At 42.0% G+C, this 21,062-nt stretch overlaps 1 protein-coding gene across 1 annotated transcript; it reads left to right on the forward strand.

Annotated features, from left to right (window-relative positions):
• The first annotated feature begins 16,826 nt into the window (after positions 1-16,826).
• LOC123409666 (NAC domain-containing protein 20-like) lies at positions 16,827-18,388 on the forward strand. Its single transcript, XM_045102536.1, has 2 exons — positions 16,827-17,432; positions 17,545-18,388. Exons 1-2 carry the CDS (start codon positions 16,926-16,928, stop codon positions 18,076-18,078), a joined length of 1,041 nt encoding a protein of 346 aa, XP_044958471.1. The 5' UTR covers positions 16,827-16,925; the 3' UTR covers positions 18,079-18,388.
• The last annotated feature ends 2,674 nt before the right edge of the window (positions 18,389-21,062 follow it).

Below are 21,062 nucleotides of genomic sequence, written 5' to 3' on the forward strand. Positions count from 1 at the left end.
CCCTAGCTTGGCTCTCAAGTTTCCCGATCTTCTTCCGTTACGGAAAAAATATTTTTGGGGATTTTCTTCCGTTTGGACTCCGTTTCAAAGTCTCCTCTGAAAGCGGTCAAAAACATGGAAAAACAGGAACTCGCACTTGGCACTGAGTTAATAAGTTAGTCCCAAAAAATATATAAAAGGCATGCATAATATCCAAAGTTTGACAAGATAATATCATGAAACCATCAAAAATTATAGATACGTTGGAGACGTATCAAGCATCCCCAAGCTTAACTCCTGCTTGTCCTCGAGTAGGGAAGTGATAAAGAATGAATTTTTGATGTGGAATGCTACCTAGCATAGTTGTCCTTTGCAACTTCTTTCACGTGACATGAATGTTCAGATCCGCAAGATTCAAAACAATAGTTTGCTATTGACATGAAAACAGTAATACTTCAAGCAAACTAGCAAGGTAATCACGAACTTTCAAAATAACAAGGCCAATGAAAGTTATCCCTACAAAATCATATAGTCTGGCTATGCTCCATCATCCTCACACAACTAATGTAAATCATGCACAACCCCGGTATTGGCCAAGTAATTGTTTTCACACTCTTACTTTCTCAAACTTTTTATAACTATCACGCAATACATGAGCGCGAGCCATGGATATTGCACTATAGGTGGAATAGAGTGTGGTGGTGGTTGTGAGACAAAAAAGAGGAGATGGTCACATTGACTCGACGTATCAATAGGCTATGGAGATGACCATTAATAGATATCAATGTGAATGAGTAGGGATTTCCATACAAGAGATGCACTAGAGCTATAAGTATGTGAAAGCTCAAAAGGAAAACTAGTGGGTATGCATCCAACTTGCTTGCTCACGAAGACCTAGGGCAATTTTGAGGAAGCCCATCATTGGAATATACAAGGCAAGTTATATAATGAAGATTCCCACTAGCATATGGTAGTGACAAAGCAAGAAGCTCTCAATCATGAAGAACATGGTGCTATCAAGAAGCACAAGTGTGGAAAAAGGATAGTAGCATTGTCCCTTCTCTCTTTTTCTCTCATTTCTTTTTTTCATTTGGGCTCTTAGGCCTCTCTTTTTTTCTATTTTCTTTTTGTTTTTGGGCTCTTTGGAATCTCTTTTTTTATTTCCTCACATGCGACAATGCTCTAATAATGATGATCATCACACTTCTATTTACTGACAACTCAAAGATCACAATGATGATGACTCCATAGGAAATGCCTCCGGCATTGTACCGGGATGTCCAACGATCTAGCATGGCGTATGACGTTGAAACATCTCGCTAGCTATCTTACCATCATGCAATGTCAACATGAGAGTGAAGGCACAAGTCATGAGACGGAACGGTGGGAGTTGCATGGCAATATATCTCGGAATGGCTATGAAAATTCCATAGTAGGTAGGTATGGTGGCTGTTTTGAGGAAGGAATTTGGTGGGTTTGTGCACCGGCGAGAATTGCGCGGCACTAGAGAAGCTAGAAATGGTGGAAGGTGAAAGTGCATCTATACCATCGACTCACATTAGTCGTGAAGAACTCACATACTTGTTTGCGAAAGTTTTTATTAGTAATCGAAACAATGTGCTAAACGCATATTCCGAGGGGAAGGGTTGGTAGGTGTTAACCATCGCGCGATCCCGACCTCAACACAAAGGTTGACAATCAATAGATCAATTATGCTCCGACTTCCTAACATAGTGGTTCACCATACGTGCATGCTACGGGAATCACTAACTTCAACACTAGTATTTCTAGACTCACAACACCCTACTAACATAGCTCTTAATATTACCAAATCCACGTCTCAAAACTAATTGAGAGGAATCAAAACTTCTCTTTCTACTTAATGCACATGAAGATGGAAGTTTTTGCATCCTCTTTGGGTACCTATCACATTTGGGACTACTTTCATAGCATAAGCCAACTACCAAGTCATGCACCGCCGTGCTCTAAAAGATATAAGTGAAGCACATAGAGAAAAAGTGTCTAGCTCAATAGATATAAGTGAAGCACTATGAGCATTCTAGAAAAATCACGATGAGTGCATGTCTCTCTCTCTCAAAAAGGTTTGGAGCAAGGATGATTGTTAAACAACAAAAATAAAGGACTCCTAAGATACAAGACGCTCCCAGCAAAACACATATGATGTGGTGAATAAAAATATAGCTCCAAGTAATGTTATCGATCGATTGAAGACGAAAGAGGGGATGCCTTCCTGGGGCATCCCCAAGCTTAGACTTTTTGGTGTCCTTGAATTTGGCTTGGGATGCCTTGGGAGTCCCCAAGCTTGAGCTCTTTCCACTCCTTATCTCTTTGTCCGTGAGAACATCACCCAAAACTTGAAAACTTCACAATACAAAACTTAAACAGAAACTCGTGATAACATTAGTACAAGAAAACAAACAACCACTTCTTTTGGTACTGTAGAAAACTTGAATTCCAGCTATATTGGTGTTGGGATACTGTATTCTCACTTTTCCATGGCTAGTACCCCCCCGATACTAACCATAGTTTCATCAAAACAAGCAACCAACTCAACAAAAACAGAATCTGTCAAAAACAGACCAGTCTGTAGGAATCTGTATACTTCGTATACTTGGGAAAAAAGCATATCAACCAGCAGCAAAAATAATCAACTCAAAATATCTTTCTTAATAAAAATGAAAAATCATCTCGTGAGCAAAAAGTTTCTGTCTTTTTCCAGCAGGATCAAACAACCATTACCAAGACTAGTCATAAAGGTTTTGCTTGGCTCAAACACAAAAGGAAACACAAGAAACACAATCACAACAGAATTGTGATGATGTGGACGCAACAAAACAGAAAGAACAAGATAAATTCATTGGGTTCCCTCCCAACAAGCCATATTGTTTAACACCCTTAGCTAGGCATAAAAGTGATAGAATCACGGATCGTCATCTTTGGTGCTCAAACCATAAGTGGCGTGATCACTTATCATCTTAAGGTTTTCATCTTTCTAGATAGATGATTCACCACTATTTTTGGGAACAAAAACAGACTTGGTGACCTTATTGTGGGCAAAATTTGGAGTATTCTGCTCAGCGGCAAAAGCGGAACCCAAGTTGGTTATAACATCCTCTAGTTTGCCAATCCTAGCGGAATCATGACCTAGCTTTTCGTTAACTGTGGGTTCCTTCTCCTTTAATTTTTTCAAAACCATTCCCACCTTGGATCTGTACTGAGTGATTTGATTGTGGATATTTTTATCCAAATTCTCAATGAGTTCGATCGTAGCAACTTTATTTTCAATGATGTCCAGCCTATGCATCACATGTTCCAGAGTTAAGGTAGTTCCATTAACCATGAGTGGGGGTGAGCCTACCAAATTTATCATAGCTCCGTAAGAATCAACGGTATGGCTACCTGAGAAATTTCCACCTATGATGGTGTCAAGAATATACCTATTCCAAGGAGAAACACCCACATAAAAACTACGAAGCAAGACGGTAATGGATTGCTTATGAGGAGATCTACTCTGAGCATTGCAAATCCTATACCAAGCGTCCTTTAAGTTTTCTTCCTCAATTTGTTTCAAATTGAGGACATCGCTCTCGGGAGTATCATTCTAAGTGGTGGATCTAGCCATGAGGATAGGTAGACTATCCCACACATCCGAACAAAGAGCAGGCGAGAAAAAAGGCGAACGAAAAAGGGCGAACGAAAAAGGCGAACGAAAAAGGCAAATTGTGAAGTGGGGGAGAGGTAAACGAGAGGCAACTGGCAAACAAAGTAAATGCAAGAGATGAGTTTGCAACACTTGGATGAGTTCCTTGACTTGATCCTCCCCGGCAACAGCGCCAGAAATTCTTCTGCTACGGTAACAAAAGTCCTTCCTTGGCACGAGGAATTCTTCTTGCTACTTCTCTTGTTCGCGTCGATTTTTCCCTTGAAGAGGAAAGGGTGGTGCAGCACAGGAGCAGTAAGTATTTCCCTCAGTTTGAGAACCAAGGTATCAATCCACAAGGAGGGTCTCGTCAAGTCCAGAGTACCCGCGCAAACACAAACAAGCTTGCACCGAACACTTCAAAGGGGTTGTCAATCCCTTCAAGATTGCTTGCAAAGTGAGATCTGAAGGAAGAAAGTGCAACGAAGTAAAAAGTGTAAGGCTAAATATATGGTGTGGAGTAGACCCGGGGGCCATAGTGTTCACTAGAGGCTTCTCTCAAAATAGCAAATATCACGGTGGGTGAACAAATTACTGTGGAGCAATAGATAGAACCGCGCAAAGTCATGACGATGTCTAAGGCACTGATCATACATATAGGCATCACGTCTGAGACAAGTAGACCGATACTTCCTGCATCTACTACTATTACTCCACACATTGACTGCTATCCAGCATGCATCTAGTGTATTGAGTTCATGACAAACAGAGTAATGCCTTAAGCAAGATGACATGATGTAGAGGGAGAATCTCAAACCAATGATGAAAACCCCATCTTTTTACCCTTGATGGCAACAACACGATGTGTGCCTCGCTACCCCTTCTGTCACTGGGTGAGGTCACCGCACGGTATGAACCCAAAACCAAGCACTTCTCCCATTGCAAGAATCATAGATCTAGTTGGCCAAACAAAACCCACAACTCGAAGAGAATTACAAGGATATGAAATGATGCATAAGAGAGATCAGAAGAAACTCAAATAAGATTCATAGATAATCTGATCATAAATCCACAGTTCAACGGATCTCGACAAACACACCGCAAAAGAAGACTACATCGGATAGATCTCCATGAAGATCATGGAGAACTTTGTATTGAAGATCCAAGAGAGAGAAGAAGCCATCTAGTTACTAGCTATGGACCCGTAGGTCTATGGTGAACTACTCACGCATGATCCGAGAGGTCATGGTGTTGATGAAGAAGCCCTTCGTGTCCGAATCCCCCTCCAGCAGGGCACCAGAATGTGCCCCAGATCGGATCTTGCGGAGACAGAAGCTTGTGGCGGTGGAAAAGTAATTTTGATGATCTCTTGACTTTTTGGGGATTTTTAGGGAATATATAGGCGCAACCCCTGGTCAGAGGGCGCTCAAGTGGCCGACAAGCCTGTGGGCCGCGGCCTACCCCCTGGTCATAGGGTGGGGGCTTGTGGGGCCCCTGAGGCTCCCCTGCCTTGGCTCTCAAGCTTCCCGATCTTCTTCCGTTATGGAAAAAGTCTTTTCGGGGATTTTCTTACGTTTGGACTCCGTTTCAAAATCTCCTCTGATAGGGGTCAAAAACATGGAAAAAACTGGAACTGGCACTTGGCACTGAGTTAATAAGTTAGTCCCCAAAAAATATAAAAGGCATGCATAACATCCAAAGTTTGACAAGATAATATCATGAAACCATCAAAAATTATAGATACGTTGGAGACGTATCACACGACATAAAACCTCCCTCTGTTTTTTTCATACATGTCGTCCACCGTGGATTATGAGTATCTTTCCACCTTCCTTCCATTGATCTTCATGATTGCCTCCACAAAGCAAAATAGTTATAACCACGTATGCATCCATGCAACAAATTCATACAAAATTTTGATATGCCCTCCCTAAACATAGGACATATCGAGTTTTTCCGAAATTTGCCGAAATAGAAATGAATCGACATTTCGGCAAAACATAGGCAACTCATGTCACACACATTTCAACAAATACGCAGTATAGGTAAGTCACATGTGATACGTCTCAAACGTATCTATAATTTTTTTATGGTTTCATGTTGTTATCTTGTCATCTTTGGATGTTTTATGTACCTTCTATATCTTTTTGGGACTAACTTATTAATTTAGCGCCCAGTGCCAGTTCCTGTTTTTCTGTGTGTTCGACTCTTTTCAGATCAGATTTTGGAACGGAGTCCAAACGGAATAAAATCCCCGAAATGATTTTTTCCCGAACGGGAGAAGATCAGGGGGCCTGTGGGCCAAGCCAGGAGGGCTCCAGGGAGCCCACAAGCCCCCACTCCGCCACCAGGGGGAAGGCGGCGGTGGCAGGGCTTGTGGCCTCCCTGAGTGCCCCCTAACCTAGATCTTTGGCCTATATATTCCCTAAAATACAGCAAAAAATAATGGGATCCACGAAAATACTTTTCCGCCGCAGCAACCTTCCATTTCCGCGCTATCTCATCTGGAGACCCCTTCCCGACGCCCTGCCGGAGGGGACTTTGGAGTTGGAGGGCTTCTTCATCATCATCATCACCCCTCCAATGACTCGTGAGTAGTGCACTTCAGACCTACGGGTCCGTAGTAAGTATCTAGATGTCTTCTTCTATCTCTTGGATCTTCAATACAAAGGTCTCCATGATCTTCATGGAGATCTATCCGATGTAATCTTCTTTGGCAGTGTGTTTGTCGACATACGATGAATTGTGGATTTGTGATCAGATTATCTATGATATATATTTGAGTCTTTGCTGATTTCTTATATGCATGATTTGATATCCTTGTAAGTCTCTCCGAGTCTTGGATTTTGTTTGGCCAACTCGATCTATGATTCTTGCAATGGGAGAAGTGCTTGGTTTTGGGTTCTTACCATGTGGTGACCTTTCCCAGTGACAGTAGGGGCAGCAAGGCACACATTAAGTAGTTGCCTTCAAGGGTAACAAGATGGGCTCTGTCGTTGATATGAGATTGTCCATCTACATCATGTCATCTTGCTTAAGGCGTTACTCTGTTCTTTTGGACTTAATACACTAGATGCATGCTGGATAGCGGTCGACGTGTGGAGTAATAGTAGTAGATGCAGACAGTATCGGTCTACTTGTTTTGGACATGATGCCTATTGATATAATCATTGCCATAGATGACGTCACGACTTTGCGCGGATCTATCAATTGCTCGACAGTAATTTGTTCACCCACCGTCTACTTGCTTTCATAAGAGAAGCCACTAGTAAACACTACGGCCCCCGGGTCTATTCACATCTATCGTTTCCACTTTCGCTTTTACTTTGCTTTGTTACTTCGTTGCTTTGAGTTCTCACTTGGCGAACAATCTATAAGGGATTGACAACCCCTTCATAGCGTTGGGAGCAAGCTTTTTGTGTTTGTGCAGGATCTTGTGATACTCCTCCACTGGATCGATACCTTGGTTCTCAAACCTAGGGGAATACTTACCACTTCTGTGCTACATCACCCTTTCCGCTTCGAGGGAACACCAACGCAACGCTCCAAGGCCACGGGGGAAATCCTTTGCATATTTGCCTAGGAAGTCCCTTAAGGCTTAGCCGTAGCAGAAGGATTCCTGGTACCATCGACACGACTATTTCGGGCGCCGTTGCGAGCGAAGCACAGCTGACATCAGAAGTATTTCTGGCGCCGTTGCTGGGGAAGCACAGCTGACATCAGAAGTATTTTTGGCGCCGTTGTCGGGGAGGAGAGATCAAGATCTATCCAAGTAGGTCTCACAAACTCATCTCTTGCATTTACTTTTGTTGCCAGTTGCCTCTCGTTTTCCTCTCCCCCACTTCACATTTGCCGTTTTCATTTGCCTTTCTCCTTCGCCGTTTTCTTTTGCCTTTGCCGTTTCCCTTTGCCGGTTTTCTTGCTTGCTTGTGTGCTTGTTTGTTTGCTGAGGTCATCATGGCTGAAAACACCAAACTTTGCGACTTCTCGAGCACTAATAATACTGATTTTATTAGTACTCTGATTGCTCCCGCCACTAGTGCGGAATTGTATGAAATCAACGCAGCTTTGCTGAATCTTGTTATGAAAGAGCAGTTATCTGGCCTTCCTAGTGAAGATGCCGCATCCCATCTCAATACCTTCATCGAGCTTTGTGATATGCAAAAGAAAAGAGATGTGGATAATGACGTGATTAAGTTGAAACTTTTTCCATTCTCGTTGCGAGATCACGCAAAAACTTGGTTTTCTTCTTTGCCTAAAAATAGTATCGATTCTTGGGATAAGTGCAAAGATGCTTACATATCCAAGTATTTTCCGCCAGCTATGATCATCTCCTTACGTAACAATATCTTGAATTTCAAGCTACTTGATCATGAACATGTTGCACAATCTTGGGAGAGGATGAAGTTATGATTAGAAATTGTCCCGCTCATGGCTTGAGTTTGTGGATGATTATACAAATCTTTTACACTGGCTTGAATTTCGCTTCTCGCAATATCTTGGACTCTGCCTCAGGTAGAACGTTCATGGAAATCACATTAGGAGACGCTAAAAAACTCCTAGACAATATCATGACCAACTACTCTCAGTGGCATACTGAAAGGTCACCTGCTAGCAAAAAGGTACACGCTATAGAAGAGATTAACTCGCTTAGTGCTAAGATGGACGAGTTGATGAATTTGGTTGCTAGTAGAAATGCTACCATAGATCCTAATGGCATCCCACTATCTTCCTTGATTGAAAGTAGAAACGCTAGTTTGGACGTGAATTTTGTTGGTAGGAACAATTTTGGCAACAACAATGCTTTTAGAGGAAACTATGTTCCTAGGCCTTTTCCTAGTAACTCCTCTAACAACTATGGCAATTCCTACAACAACACTTATGGAAATCACAACAAATTACCCTATGATTTAGAGAGTAATATCAAAGAGTTCATCAACTCTCAAAAGATTTTCAATGCGTCCATAGAGGAAAAACTACTCAAAATAGACCATTTGGCTAAGAGCGTTGATAGGACGCCTTGTGATATTGATGCTTTGAAAGTTAGATGCGCTCCTCCCAAGGTTAACTTGGATGAAACTTTGAAAGCTATGCGTACCTTCATGAATGAGAGCAAATAAAGAACCGCCCAAATTCGCGCTAGGCATGAATGGTTTAAAAGGGTGCGTTCTAGTGATGCAAATCACGAAGATCTTAAAGTGCTTGGTGTGTCTCCTCTTCAATCTTTGTTTTCGCGTGTCAAACCTATTTATGGAGGGGCTGGATATGAATCCACTTTGGTTGACAAACGCCCCAATGATTTGGAGTCCACCTATCTTGATGATAAAGGTGTGGAGAGTGGAGTAGAAGAAGTCAAAAATTTGGGTAGTAGTGAAACTCCCACTTTGGATTTCAAGGAATTCAATTATGATAACTGCTCCTTGTTTGAATGCATTTCTTTGATGCAATCCATTGCAAACTCTCCACATGCTTATAGCCAAAGCAAAGCCTTTACCGCACATATCGTAGATGCTATGATGAAATCTCTTGAAGAGAAGCTCGAACTAGAAGTCTCTATACCTAGAAAACTTCATGATGAGTGGGAACCTACTATCAAAATCAAGATCAAAAACTATGAGTGCAATGCTTTGTGTGATTTGGGTGCTAGTGTTTCCGCGATTCCAAAGTCTTTATGTGATATTCTTGGTTTTCATGAGATTGAAGAGTGTTCTCTTAATTTGCATCTTGCGGATTCTACTATAAAGAAACCCATGGGAACGATCGATGATGTTCTTATTGTTGCAAATAAGAACTATGTACCCGTGGATTTCATTGTACTTGACATAGATTGCAATCCTTCATGTCCCATTATTCTTGGTAGACCTTTCCTAAGGACTATTGGTGCTATCATCAATATGAAGGAAGGGAACATTAGATTTCAATTTCCTTTGAAGAAGGGCATGGAGCACTTTCCTAGAAAGAAAATAAGATTGCCTTATGAATCTATGATGAGGGCTACTTATGGTTTGAGCACCAAAGATGACTATACGTGATTCCATCACTTTTTGGCTAGCTAAGGACGTTAAACAAAAGCGCTTGTTGGGAGACAACCCAACGAATATATCCTTTTTCTTTCTGTTTTGTGTTTTCCACACTTTCATAATTCCATTATGATTGTGTTTTTTGTGTTTCTTTTTGCGTTTGTGCCAAGCAAAACCGTTATGATTAGTCTTGGGGATGCTCGTTTGGTCATGCTGGAAAAGACAGAAACTTTCTGCTCACGAAAAGAATTTTCATTTTTTTCTGTAAGATATATTGAGTTGATTCTTTTCGCTGCTGATTTCTAAGCAAATTCTTCAGACTATCGTAATTTTTTAGAATTTTGAAGTACCAGAAGTATACGAAATATACAGATTTCTACAGACTCGTCTGCTGTTAAGAGATTATATTTTTGTTGTGTTGGTTGCTTATTTTGATGAAACTATGGATAGTATCGGAGGGTATTAGCCATGGAAGATTGAAAATACAGTAACCCAACATCAGCACAAGTAGAATTTAAGTTTTCTACAGTACCTAAGGAAGTGGTGGTTTGCTTTCTCATACTAATGATATCACGAGTTTCTGTTTAAGTTTCGTGTTGTGAAGTTTTCAAGTTTGGGTAAAGTTCTTAGGGACAAAGATATAAAGAGTGGAAAGAGCTCAAGATTGGGGATTCCCAAGGCACCCCAAGATATTCAAGGATGCCGTAAAAGCCTAAGCTTGGGGACGCCCCGGGAAGGCATCCCCTCTCTCGTCTTTAATCCATCGGTAACGTTACTTGGGGCGATATTTTTATTCACCACATGTTATGTGTTTTTGCTTGGAGCATCTTGTATCGTAGGAGTCTTTTATTTTTGTTGTGTCACAATCATCCTTGCTGCACACCTAGAGAGAGACATGCACTCACCGTGATTTTGTCGAGCTTCACTTATATCTTTTGGTAGACAACTCAGCTCACATGTGCTTCACTTATATCTTTTGAGCTAGATACTTTAGCTCTATGTGCTTCACTTATATCTTTTAGAGCACAGCGGTGTGTGGCTTGGTAGTTGATCTATGCTTTGAAAGTAGTCTCAAAAGGGGTAGTTATCCAAAGGGATATGAAAACTTGCACCTTCATGTGCATTGAATAGTTAGAGAAGTTTGATTCATCTCAATTAGTTTTGAGTTGTGGTTATGGTAATATTGAAGTTATGCTAGTAAAGTGTTGTGGATCTAGAAATACTTGTGTTGAAGTTAGTGATTCCCATATCATGCACGTATGGTGAACCGCTATGTGATGAAATCTAAGCATGATTAGTCTATTGATTGTCATCCTTTGCGTGGCGGTCGGGATCGCGCCATGGTTTATACCTACCAACCCTTCCCCTAGGAGTATGCGTTGAATGCTTTGTTTCGATTACTACTAAAACTTTTGCAAAAAGTATATGAGTTCTTCATGACTAATGTTGTGTCCATGGTTTAGATGCACTTTCACCTTCCACCATCACTATCTTCTTTAGTGCCATGCAACTTTCGCCGGTGCATAAAACCCACCATGAGCCTCCCTCAAAACAGCCACCATACCTACCTACTATGGCTTTTTCAAAGCCATTTCGAGATATATTGCCATGCAACTACCACCATTGCATGATCATAAGATAGCTAGCATGATGTTTCCAATTATGTCTATGCCATGCTAGATCATTGTCACGGTACACTACCGAAGGCATTCCATAAAGAGTCATCGTTGCTCTAAGTTTTGAGTTGAAAGTGTGTTGATCATCATTAATGGAGCATTGTCCCATGTGAGGAAATAAAAGAGGCCAAAGAAGCCCACCAAAATAAAAAAAAAAGATGCCAAAGAGCCCACCAAAAAATAAGAGAAAAAGAGAGAAGGGACAATGTTACCACTTTTCCACACTTGTGCATATTAAGCACCATGATCTTCATGATTGAGAGTCCCTCGTTTTGTCACCACCATATAGCTAGTGGGAAATTTTTATTATATAACTTGGCTTGTATATTCCAATGATAGGCTTCCTCAAAATTGCCTTAGGTCTTCGTCAGCAAGAAAGTTGGATGAACACCCACTAGTTTTCTTTAAGATCTTTCACATACTCTTAGCTCTAGTGCATCATTTGTATGGCAATCCCTACTCATTCACATTGATATCTATTGATGAGCATCTCCACAGCTCATTGATATGCCTAGTTAATGTGACTATCTTCTCCTTTTTTGTCTTGCAACCTCCACCACACTCCACACCATCTATAGTGCAATTACCATGGCTCACGCTCATGTATTGCGTTTGAGTTGAAAAGGTTTGAGAAAGTAAAGGTGTGAAACAATTACTTGGCCAATACCGGGGTTGTGGATGATTTAAATTCGTTGTGCAATGATGATAGAGCATAGCCAGACTATATGCTTTTGTAGGGATAACTTTCTTTTGGCCTTGTTATTTTGAAAGTTCATGATTACCTTGCTAGTTTGCTTGAATTATTATTGTTTCCACGTCAATAGCAAACTATTGTTTTGAATCTAATGGATCTGAACATTCACGTCACACAAGAGGAGTTACAAAGGACATCTATGCTAGGTAGCATGAAAGCATCAAATATTCATTCTTTATCACTTCCCTACTCGAGGACGAGCAGGAATTAACCTTGGGGATGCTTGATACGTCTCAAACGTATCTATAATATTTGATGGTTTCTTGTTGTTATCTTGTCATCTTTGGATGTTTTATGTACCTTTTATATCTTTTTTGGGACTAACTTATTAATTCAGTGCCAAGTGCCAGTTCCTGTTTTTTGTGTGTTTTTGGCTCTTTTCAGATCTGATTTTGGAACGGAGTCCAAACGGAATAAAATCCCCGAAATGATTTTTTTCCCGAACGGAAGAAGATCAGGGGGCCTGTGGGCCAAGCCAGGAGGGCTCCAGGGAGCCCACAAGCCCCCACTCCGCCACCAGGGGGAGACGGCGGTAGCAGGGCTTGTGGCCTCCCTGAGTGCCCCCTGACCTAGATCTTTGGCATATATATTCCCTAAAATACAGCAAAAAGTCAGGGGATTCATGAAAATACTTTCCCGCCGCCTCAAACTTCCGTTTCCGCGAGATCTCATATGGAGACCCTTCCCGGTGCCCTGCCGGGGGGGACTTTGGAGTTGGAGGGCTTCTTCATCATCATCATCACCCATCCAATGACTCGTGAGTAGTTCAGTTCAGACCTACGGGTCCGTAGTTAGTAGCTAGATGGCTTCTTCTCTCTCTTGGATCTTCAATACAAAGTTCTCCATGATCTTCATGGAGTTCTATCCGATGTAATCCTCTTTGGCAGTGTGTTTGTCGAGATCCGATGAAATGTGGATTTGTGATCAGATTATCTATGATATATATTGATTTCTTATATGCATGATTTGATATCCTTGTAAGTCTCTCCGAGTCTTGGGTTTTGTTTGGCCAACTAGATCTATGATTCTTGCAATGGGAGAAGTACCTGGTTTTGGGTTCTTACCATGTGGTGACCTTTCCCAGTGACAGTAGGGGCAGCAAGGCACACATTAAGTAGTTGTCATCAAGGGTAACAAGATGGGCTCTATCGTTGATATGAGATTGTCCATCTACATCATGTCATCTTGCTTAAGGCGTTACTATGTTCTTTTGGACTTAATACACTAGATGCATGCTGGATAGCAGTCGACATGTGGAGTAATAGTAGTAGATGGAGACAGTATCAGTCTACTGGTTTTGGACGTGATGCCTATAGATATAATCATTGCCATAGATGACGTCACGACTTCGCGCGGTTCTATCAATTGCTCGACAGTAATTTGTTCACCCACCGTCTACTTGCTTTCATGAGAGAAGATACTAGTAAACACTACGTCCCCCGGGTCTATTCACATCTATCGTTTCCACTTTCGCTTTTACTTTGCTTTGTTACTTTGTTTCTTTCAGTTCTCACTTGGCGAACAATCTATAAGGGATTGACAACCCCTTCATAGCGTTGGGAGCAAGCTATGCTACATCACCGCTGTGCTACATCACCCTTTCCGCTTCGAGGGAACACCAACGCAAGGCTCCAAGGCCACGGGGGAAATACTTTGCATATTTGCCTAGGAAGTCCCTTAAGGCGTAGCCGTAGCAGAAGGATTCCTGGTGCCGTCGACACGACTATTTCGGGCGTCGTTGCCAGGGAAGCATAGCTGACATCAGAAGTATTTCTGGCGCCGTTGTTGGGGAAGCACAACTGACATCAACATGCCACACAGACAATTCGATATCATCGAGCATATATAGCTTAGACCTATCGCGTGCGTGCACAAACACATACATATATTTCCATTCTTTCACATTAACTCTTATTTTTTTCACACCTATGTTAAGATAGATCAAGCACAGTAAAAAAGATATTCCTCACCTATGTCAAGTAGATCTAGTTAGTGAAGTAACTAGATAGCTCTAACTAGGGAGAGACGGAACAAGGTAGTGGGGGCTAAAATATTAAAAAGATGGGGTGGGCGACATTAATTAATAGAGTTGTGGGAGCGCAAAGAAAAAGAGAGGGAGGAGGGATAGAATTAATGGAGGTGATGGAGGGGAAAAGAAGAGAGAGGGAGGGGGAGCATTGAAGGAAGAAGCAAGGTGAACATGAGGCGGGGGGAAAGGAAGGGGGAGAAGGGGGGAAAGGGGGGAAGGTATTTGTGGCTGGCTACCATAGCAGTAGCGCCTCTTGGGGAAACGCGCTACTGCTAGTTTCCCTAGAAGTAGAATGGGTGCAAAACAAGTGATATTGCTACTTTGGGCCCACTATATTACATGTAGAAAAATACGAGTAGGCGTTTCAGCTGCAGCACGCAACAGATACAGAAATAGCAGTAGCTCTAGGTATGGTCCACACGATGCTACTTTATCCTGGCCTAGGGGTGACATTGGGCTAACTTAGCAGTAGCACTTTTTCCTGTAAGAAGCACTACTACCTTATTGTGCCAATAGCGCTCTTTCTAGCAAGCGTTATTGGTACTTAGTAGTAGCGCGCTCGCCCTAACAGGCGCTATTAGTAAGTTTCTACCTATAAGCTTTTCTTACTAGTGCAAGCACTCGCACTGGTCACTATATCAATAAGTTAGTCCATAAAAATAATATAAAAGTGCACTTAAACCATATATAATTGATGTAAATATAACATAAATACTTCACAAATTATAGATACATTGGAGATGCATGATTAGGTGAAGTCGACCATCCAACATATGCCTCTTTTGGATGAAAGGTCATTACGATTTTTTGTGAAGGTGGGATGAGGAGGTCGGTAGTGAAAGTTTTTATCTTCACCCTTAGCATATCATTACAATAGGGGGAAAACGGAGAACGGTTTAGCCGCGTCCAAGGGGAAATCCTTAGTTATTGTTCAATCCGAAGTGGGGATGAATGGTAGTGGCGTATGGGATATATGGATGTTGCATACTTGTCGCTATCCAATTGTAGAAACATATAAAGGACCTAGGAATCCTAACTTTGAATAATTCTTGGGCATAGCTCATGTTAGACACATACTAGTGTCAGACTGTTGAGAATGCTTTAGTCCTCTTGATTCCAACTAGCTGTTACTCTACATCTTGCACTATTTTACTTACTCTTGAGTTCTGTTATTGTCTTAGCAACAACCTTGCAATATTTTAAAAGGTCAACTCATTGTTTTCCCGTTTCAATGCTATAGTTAGAAATAGGATAAATGCTAACTAAAATAGGTTCAACATTTGTCTAAAGAGGCACTTTTAATAATTATCTACTTTCCAAATTACTAGTGAGTGATGATGCCCAGGTTAACGAGTAGTGAATATAATGTGAATGTGGCATGTGTGTGTTTCCACGACAATAGATTGTTAGTACCATTTCCAGATATTATTTTATAAATCTAAAGTAATTACATATATCACTACATAGCTACTTTTGATCATGAATATAACATTCCTTTTCTCCATGTACATGTAACATTTTGTGATCCGAAAATTGAGAAGGAATGTACACCACAAATTGTTATGTGTGATATATATTTTTGTATTTGGTGGGCTAGCTATTAAATTTTCTTGCGAAAATTTTGTTTACATCTAAGTTATATCTTAAAACCAACATTATCATCGTCGATCTAGAAGATTATATATCCAATGGATAACCTTGCAAAAAGCAGTTGGTGCAAAAATGCCCCCTTTTGGTCCACATGATAAGCACATAGCCACGCGGACGTTTGTAGATACATGTATATTTGTGCCAACTTTTTGAGGAAAAGCAAATAGGTTGGTCCATCATGGCACACATACTTACCTACACTAGTACACGACACCCCGAAAGTGAGTAAAACCAAGCAACTGATATATATCTCTAAACAGATGCCAGTGACATGTGTTTGTGTACATACATGCATATGTGTGTGTCCATGCACGCGGAGCAAGAATTGTACCAGTCCCGCTCATGCATGCAGGAATTCAGCAGCGGTTGGTGCTATCCCCCTTGCCCGGTGATAACTGATCCAAAAGGTGCTATTTTCACGCGTGGGGGCGTAGATAATATATATTTTGATGTTAGTGTTAATAACTCTTGTAGGCCCCACCTTGTACCCTTCATGTTGAACATCCATCAAAGCCCTCTCTTTATCACACATTGTTTAGAGAATGCACACGGTTTTCATGTAAACCTACAAACGCTATATCTAGTATAATAATGCATATGATGAAAATGTAAACCAACATATTTACCTCACATCTTGTATATAGATATGAATGCATAGGGTGGAATGCATACATAGGATACATAGTAAACAATACATGTTTTCTTTGCATCAGAAAGCCAGGCATAACCCACAAATTAAGGCATGGCTTGAGAAGTCCATATGCATTGGTTAAAACGAATGTTAACAAACCAAATGTGTTCAATCTAGAATGGTTTGTCTTGGAGAGTTCGAGAAACCTAGCACTTGTCACCACCTTGGCTTGGCGCCCACAGCAAGACAAGCAACACACAGTTGTAAAGGATAGGAACCTATCTCTATCTATCTATCTATCTCGCATCCATCCATCCAGTGCCAGTAAGAACAAATTAAACAAAGCCCAAAAAACGTCAAGGCTTCTCTCGCAAGTGTCTTGTGAGTACACGCATTCGTTCCTATTTAAGCACCCCCTCTCATAAATCTAGATATCACTAAATTTCTTCCATAGATACACACACCTCGAACATTGCCCCTAATATTGGTTCCGCCCCAACACCCATTTCCTAAAGAGCCTCCGCCATGGCAGTCCACCTTCAAGCTCAAGAACAACAACAACACCACCTGAATCTACCACAAGGGTTCAGGTTTCACCCAACGGACATGGAAATCATCACTTTCTACCTAGTCCCCAAGGTGCTGAAGAAACCCTTCGACACGATGGTAATCGAGGAGGTGGATCTGAACAAATGTGAGCCATGGGATCTCCCAAATCAGGTAAACATGGGGGATATGGCACAATACTTCTTCTCCCGGAAGGACCTCAAGTACCCCACCGGAGTACGGACCAACCGGGCCACAAATGCTGGCTATTGGAAGGCTACCGGAAAGGACAAGGAGATTTTCCACCCGCCGACCAGGAGTCTCATCGGCATGAAGAAGACTCTAGTCTTCTACAAGGGCAGAGCCCCTAGGGGGGAGAAGACCAACTGGATCATGCATGAGTACAGACTTGAGACCGGCAAGAAGCCCACTCCAGGCTTGCCCACTGACATTGCCAGAGCTACCACCATTAATGCGTCCTCCAAGGTATTTTTAAACCTTGACCAGTAGTACTCATGCGTGATGAATACGCGTGTACATACATATCTAGCTACTAGCATCGTTTATTTGCACTTATTTAGCTTATGTATGTTGGTAGGAGGAGTATGTGGTTTGTAGAATCTTCCATAAGAGCACTGGATTGAAGAAGGTGCGGATGCCATCATATGTCATGTCCATGGGGGCAGAGCAACAACACGACTTCTTCGAATCCAATACATTTGCTCCTCTCATGAACTACAGCACATCATCGTCATCGCCATTGCCACCGTTGTCTGAAGGTTCTTTGTACCAGATGCATAACATTGGGGTCGGATCTTCTATGATGGGCAGTGATGTGCTCCCAATGATGAACAACCATTACTTTGAGAACCATCACCACCAGATGCTGGTTGCCCCGCCACAGTCATCGATTTCGTTCTACAACAACAACCAGCAGCAACAGATGATGCATATCAGTGCAGACCAGGGCTTCATCGTCGGGGTTGATGCTGGGAGCGGTACATCATCTATAGTATCACAGGAGGATGTTGTGACCGGGGTGAACAACAACATTCAGGGAAATGGTGGTGCAACAACCTCCAGCGAGATCTCGTCAGTCAACATGGGCATGGATGACATGTGGAACTACTGATGCACAAAGGATCTGAGAGAATACATAAATGTGTGCATGCATAAAGTAATCATCCACCACAAGATCAGTTGACATATAGCAACGTCTATATTGGTTTGCGTCTCATTTTATTTTCATGGTCAAAAGTGTGTTTGTATGCATTGGCTTGCTTGGCTTGCTTTTCTTCTTCTATTATTTTCTTTTTGTGTATTGGCTTGTATATGCACCACCCACTGGTGTATACCTAGCTTCATTTGCATGTGTTGTAAAAAACCTGGCAGTGTGTCATGCATGTTTTAAACCTATGTGGAATAAATATTTTGTTTAATTATGAATATTTTATTAAATGTATTATTCTTAACTTGATTACATATATTTATTTTATTGGTAACAAATTCTGGGCACGCACCAATCTAGAGGTATGTGCATCCACCCTATGAACTCTTACTTCCACTTTGATTTTTTAATGCTTTCGCTAATTTTTATAGAAAATGAATGTGTATGTCCATTTATACCCTAGAGGTTTTGATGATAAATGGCAAATCCACCTCGCAAGTGGTAAAAGGCATAATGGTGTAGTGATTTGTGTTGGTGGAATTGCAATGAAATATAAATAAAAATTACCCTTATAAAGGATGATGGAGTACCCACCTCTTCAGGGACTTTGAGGGCGAGTGTGTCGTTTGCGCCATCTGTTCCTATGTGGCATGCCACAAGGGCCACTTGGGGGCTCTTCAGGTCGTCTGATGTGCATGAATGATGTGCACATATGCGACCCGCCTCGAGGGTCCATGAAGGATGGACCACGAGCGCGTGTGAGGCCACCGTCATGCGGCGGTCTCGGGAGCACCCATGATGGTCCTTTCTCGCGCTGTCCCCCACGTGGTAAGGAAGTCGGTGCTGCATGTCGGCGACATTGGGCCATGTCGGGTTGATGCGGTCATGACAGGCGGGGCGTGCATTGCACCTGCGTGCGCTGGCTTGAGTGTTGGGTTTTGAATCGCGCTCGCTTGAGTCGAGAGCTATCTATCGAAGGTTGTGGGATCGAGAAGAGGCATCTAGGGGGAAGTGAATAGACACTTAACAAGATTATATGAGAATTTTTCCCAGGGTAAGTTTCATCCAAAGGTTCCTACACATGCTTATCTAGAGATCAAGCAACAGAAAAGAAATATCATGCATTTGCAAGAAACATAAAGGATGACACAGTAGGAAGATCAAACACAATGAAGATGTGGAGTATTATGGCGTGGTTACGACAGGTGGTGCTATCGTATGCCCACACTGATGGAGACTTCAACTCACAGAGGGTAACAGTTGTGTGAGTCCATGGAGGGCTCCACCCATGAAGGGTCCACGAAGAAGTAACCTTGTCTATTCCACCATAGCTTACGTTCACGAAGCACTAGCCTCACTCGGGGCACATCTTCACGAAATAGGCGATCTCCTTGCCCTTAAAAACTTCTTGGTTCAAATCCACGTGATTTGGAGGCTCCCAAGCGACACCTAAGAAATTTAGGAGACACCACTCTCCAAAAGGTAATAGATGGTGTATGGATGATGAACTCCTTGCTCTTGTGCTTCAAAAGATATTCTCCTCAACTCTCAATCACTCTCTCATAGAATTTAGCTTGGTTGAATAGGGTGATTGGGTAGAAAACAACTTGGGGAGGCTTGAAATAAAGATTCATATGGTGTGAATGGAATATTTGATCTCAACATATGAGTAAGTGGCTTGTGACACCCCACTTTTTTGGCCTTCCTTTGTTCCTTTAGTTTTCTTTGAATTTTTATTTGGGGTTCCTTTTCTATGGCTTTGTGTTCTTGAAACCTGGGAAGACCATCTATTCTTCCTCTCCCAAGTTGCTTGTCATTATCAATCCTTCCCAAGATAATGTCATTTCCATCTTGGCCCAACCCCAATATTTATTTCTTGCAAATATTCCTTTTCCGATTAAAGGAATAACCATGTTTGAGCTAGGTTGTGAAGCAACCTATATTTATATCTTGCCATTAATTCCCACAAAATTCTCAAATTTAATTTGACTCATATGGACCTTGGATATGTAAAAATATTCAAGATTTCATAACCATGGTGCGCACACCATCCAATCTTTGTTTCAAGTCATAATTTCACTTTGTGAAGCAACTATATTTTATATTACTCCATAATTTCTGAAATTTTAACACAACATTCTCCTACAAATATAACCACCCTCCACGAAATTTGGGCTAATTTCATCAAGCCAATATTTCCCTATAATTCCCCCAATTTTATGTCCAGTGGGAAGCATTTTGAAGGAAGTGCCATTCTTATTTATCCAAATGGTATGAAATTTTTATTGTGCCTCCATATGCCTTAATGATCCCCTCCAAATTTGAGCAAAATTCATTCAACATTTTGAGCACAGCTTCAACTTTCATGTTTCTATCCAGTGGGGTAGCTTGTGAAGCAAGTACTAGTTAAACCCCTCCACTTTAGCTGAAACCTTGCCACAGTGGTCTCCTTAATGGGTGATCTACCCCAGCTAAATCTCAGCATGAATCCCCAGTTGAACCTCTCCCAGCACACTCCAAACACCGTGTTGCCATCAAATTTGGGTGACTTTACACTTCATACCAGAGCAGCTTTAATCGATATAAAGCTTCTGTGGTGCTCTAGGGTGAAGGGACTCCTGAGCAGAGAACTTTTTCCATGCTGACGTGCCCTCTACGTGTCATGCCACGCGGTGACTGTGTTTCTGGCATGCCAGAGCACATGTTGTGTGTGTTGCGGATGCATCCTGGGTGTCCCAGACCATCGGGCTCGTTCCCTTCGTCCACCCCCGCACGTCCGCGAGTGTCGTCCATCCTCTTCCTCCTCACACGTATACCCGGACCCCTCTCCCCTTATGTAGGGACCGCCACGAGCCCCATCCATCACCGCGCTCGCATGAACAATGTCACTTCGATGGCCACTCGCCCCGTCTGCACCTGCCCATCCCTGGCGCCGCTTGCGCATCCCC

Source organism: Hordeum vulgare, chromosome 7H, assembly GCF_904849725.1.
Source record: "Hordeum vulgare subsp. vulgare chromosome 7H, MorexV3_pseudomolecules_assembly, whole genome shotgun sequence".
NCBI classification, from domain to species: domain Eukaryota; kingdom Viridiplantae; phylum Streptophyta; class Magnoliopsida; order Poales; family Poaceae; genus Hordeum; species Hordeum vulgare.

Coding starts and splice junctions, on each gene's coding strand:
- LOC123409666 (XM_045102536.1), top strand. CDS start 16,926: ATGGCAGTCCACCTTCAAGCTCAAGAACAACAACAACACCACCTGAAT. Junction 17,433..17,544: donor CCATTAATGCGTCCTCCAAG/GTATTTTTAAAC, acceptor GTATGTTGGTAG/GAGGAGTATGTGGTTTGTAG.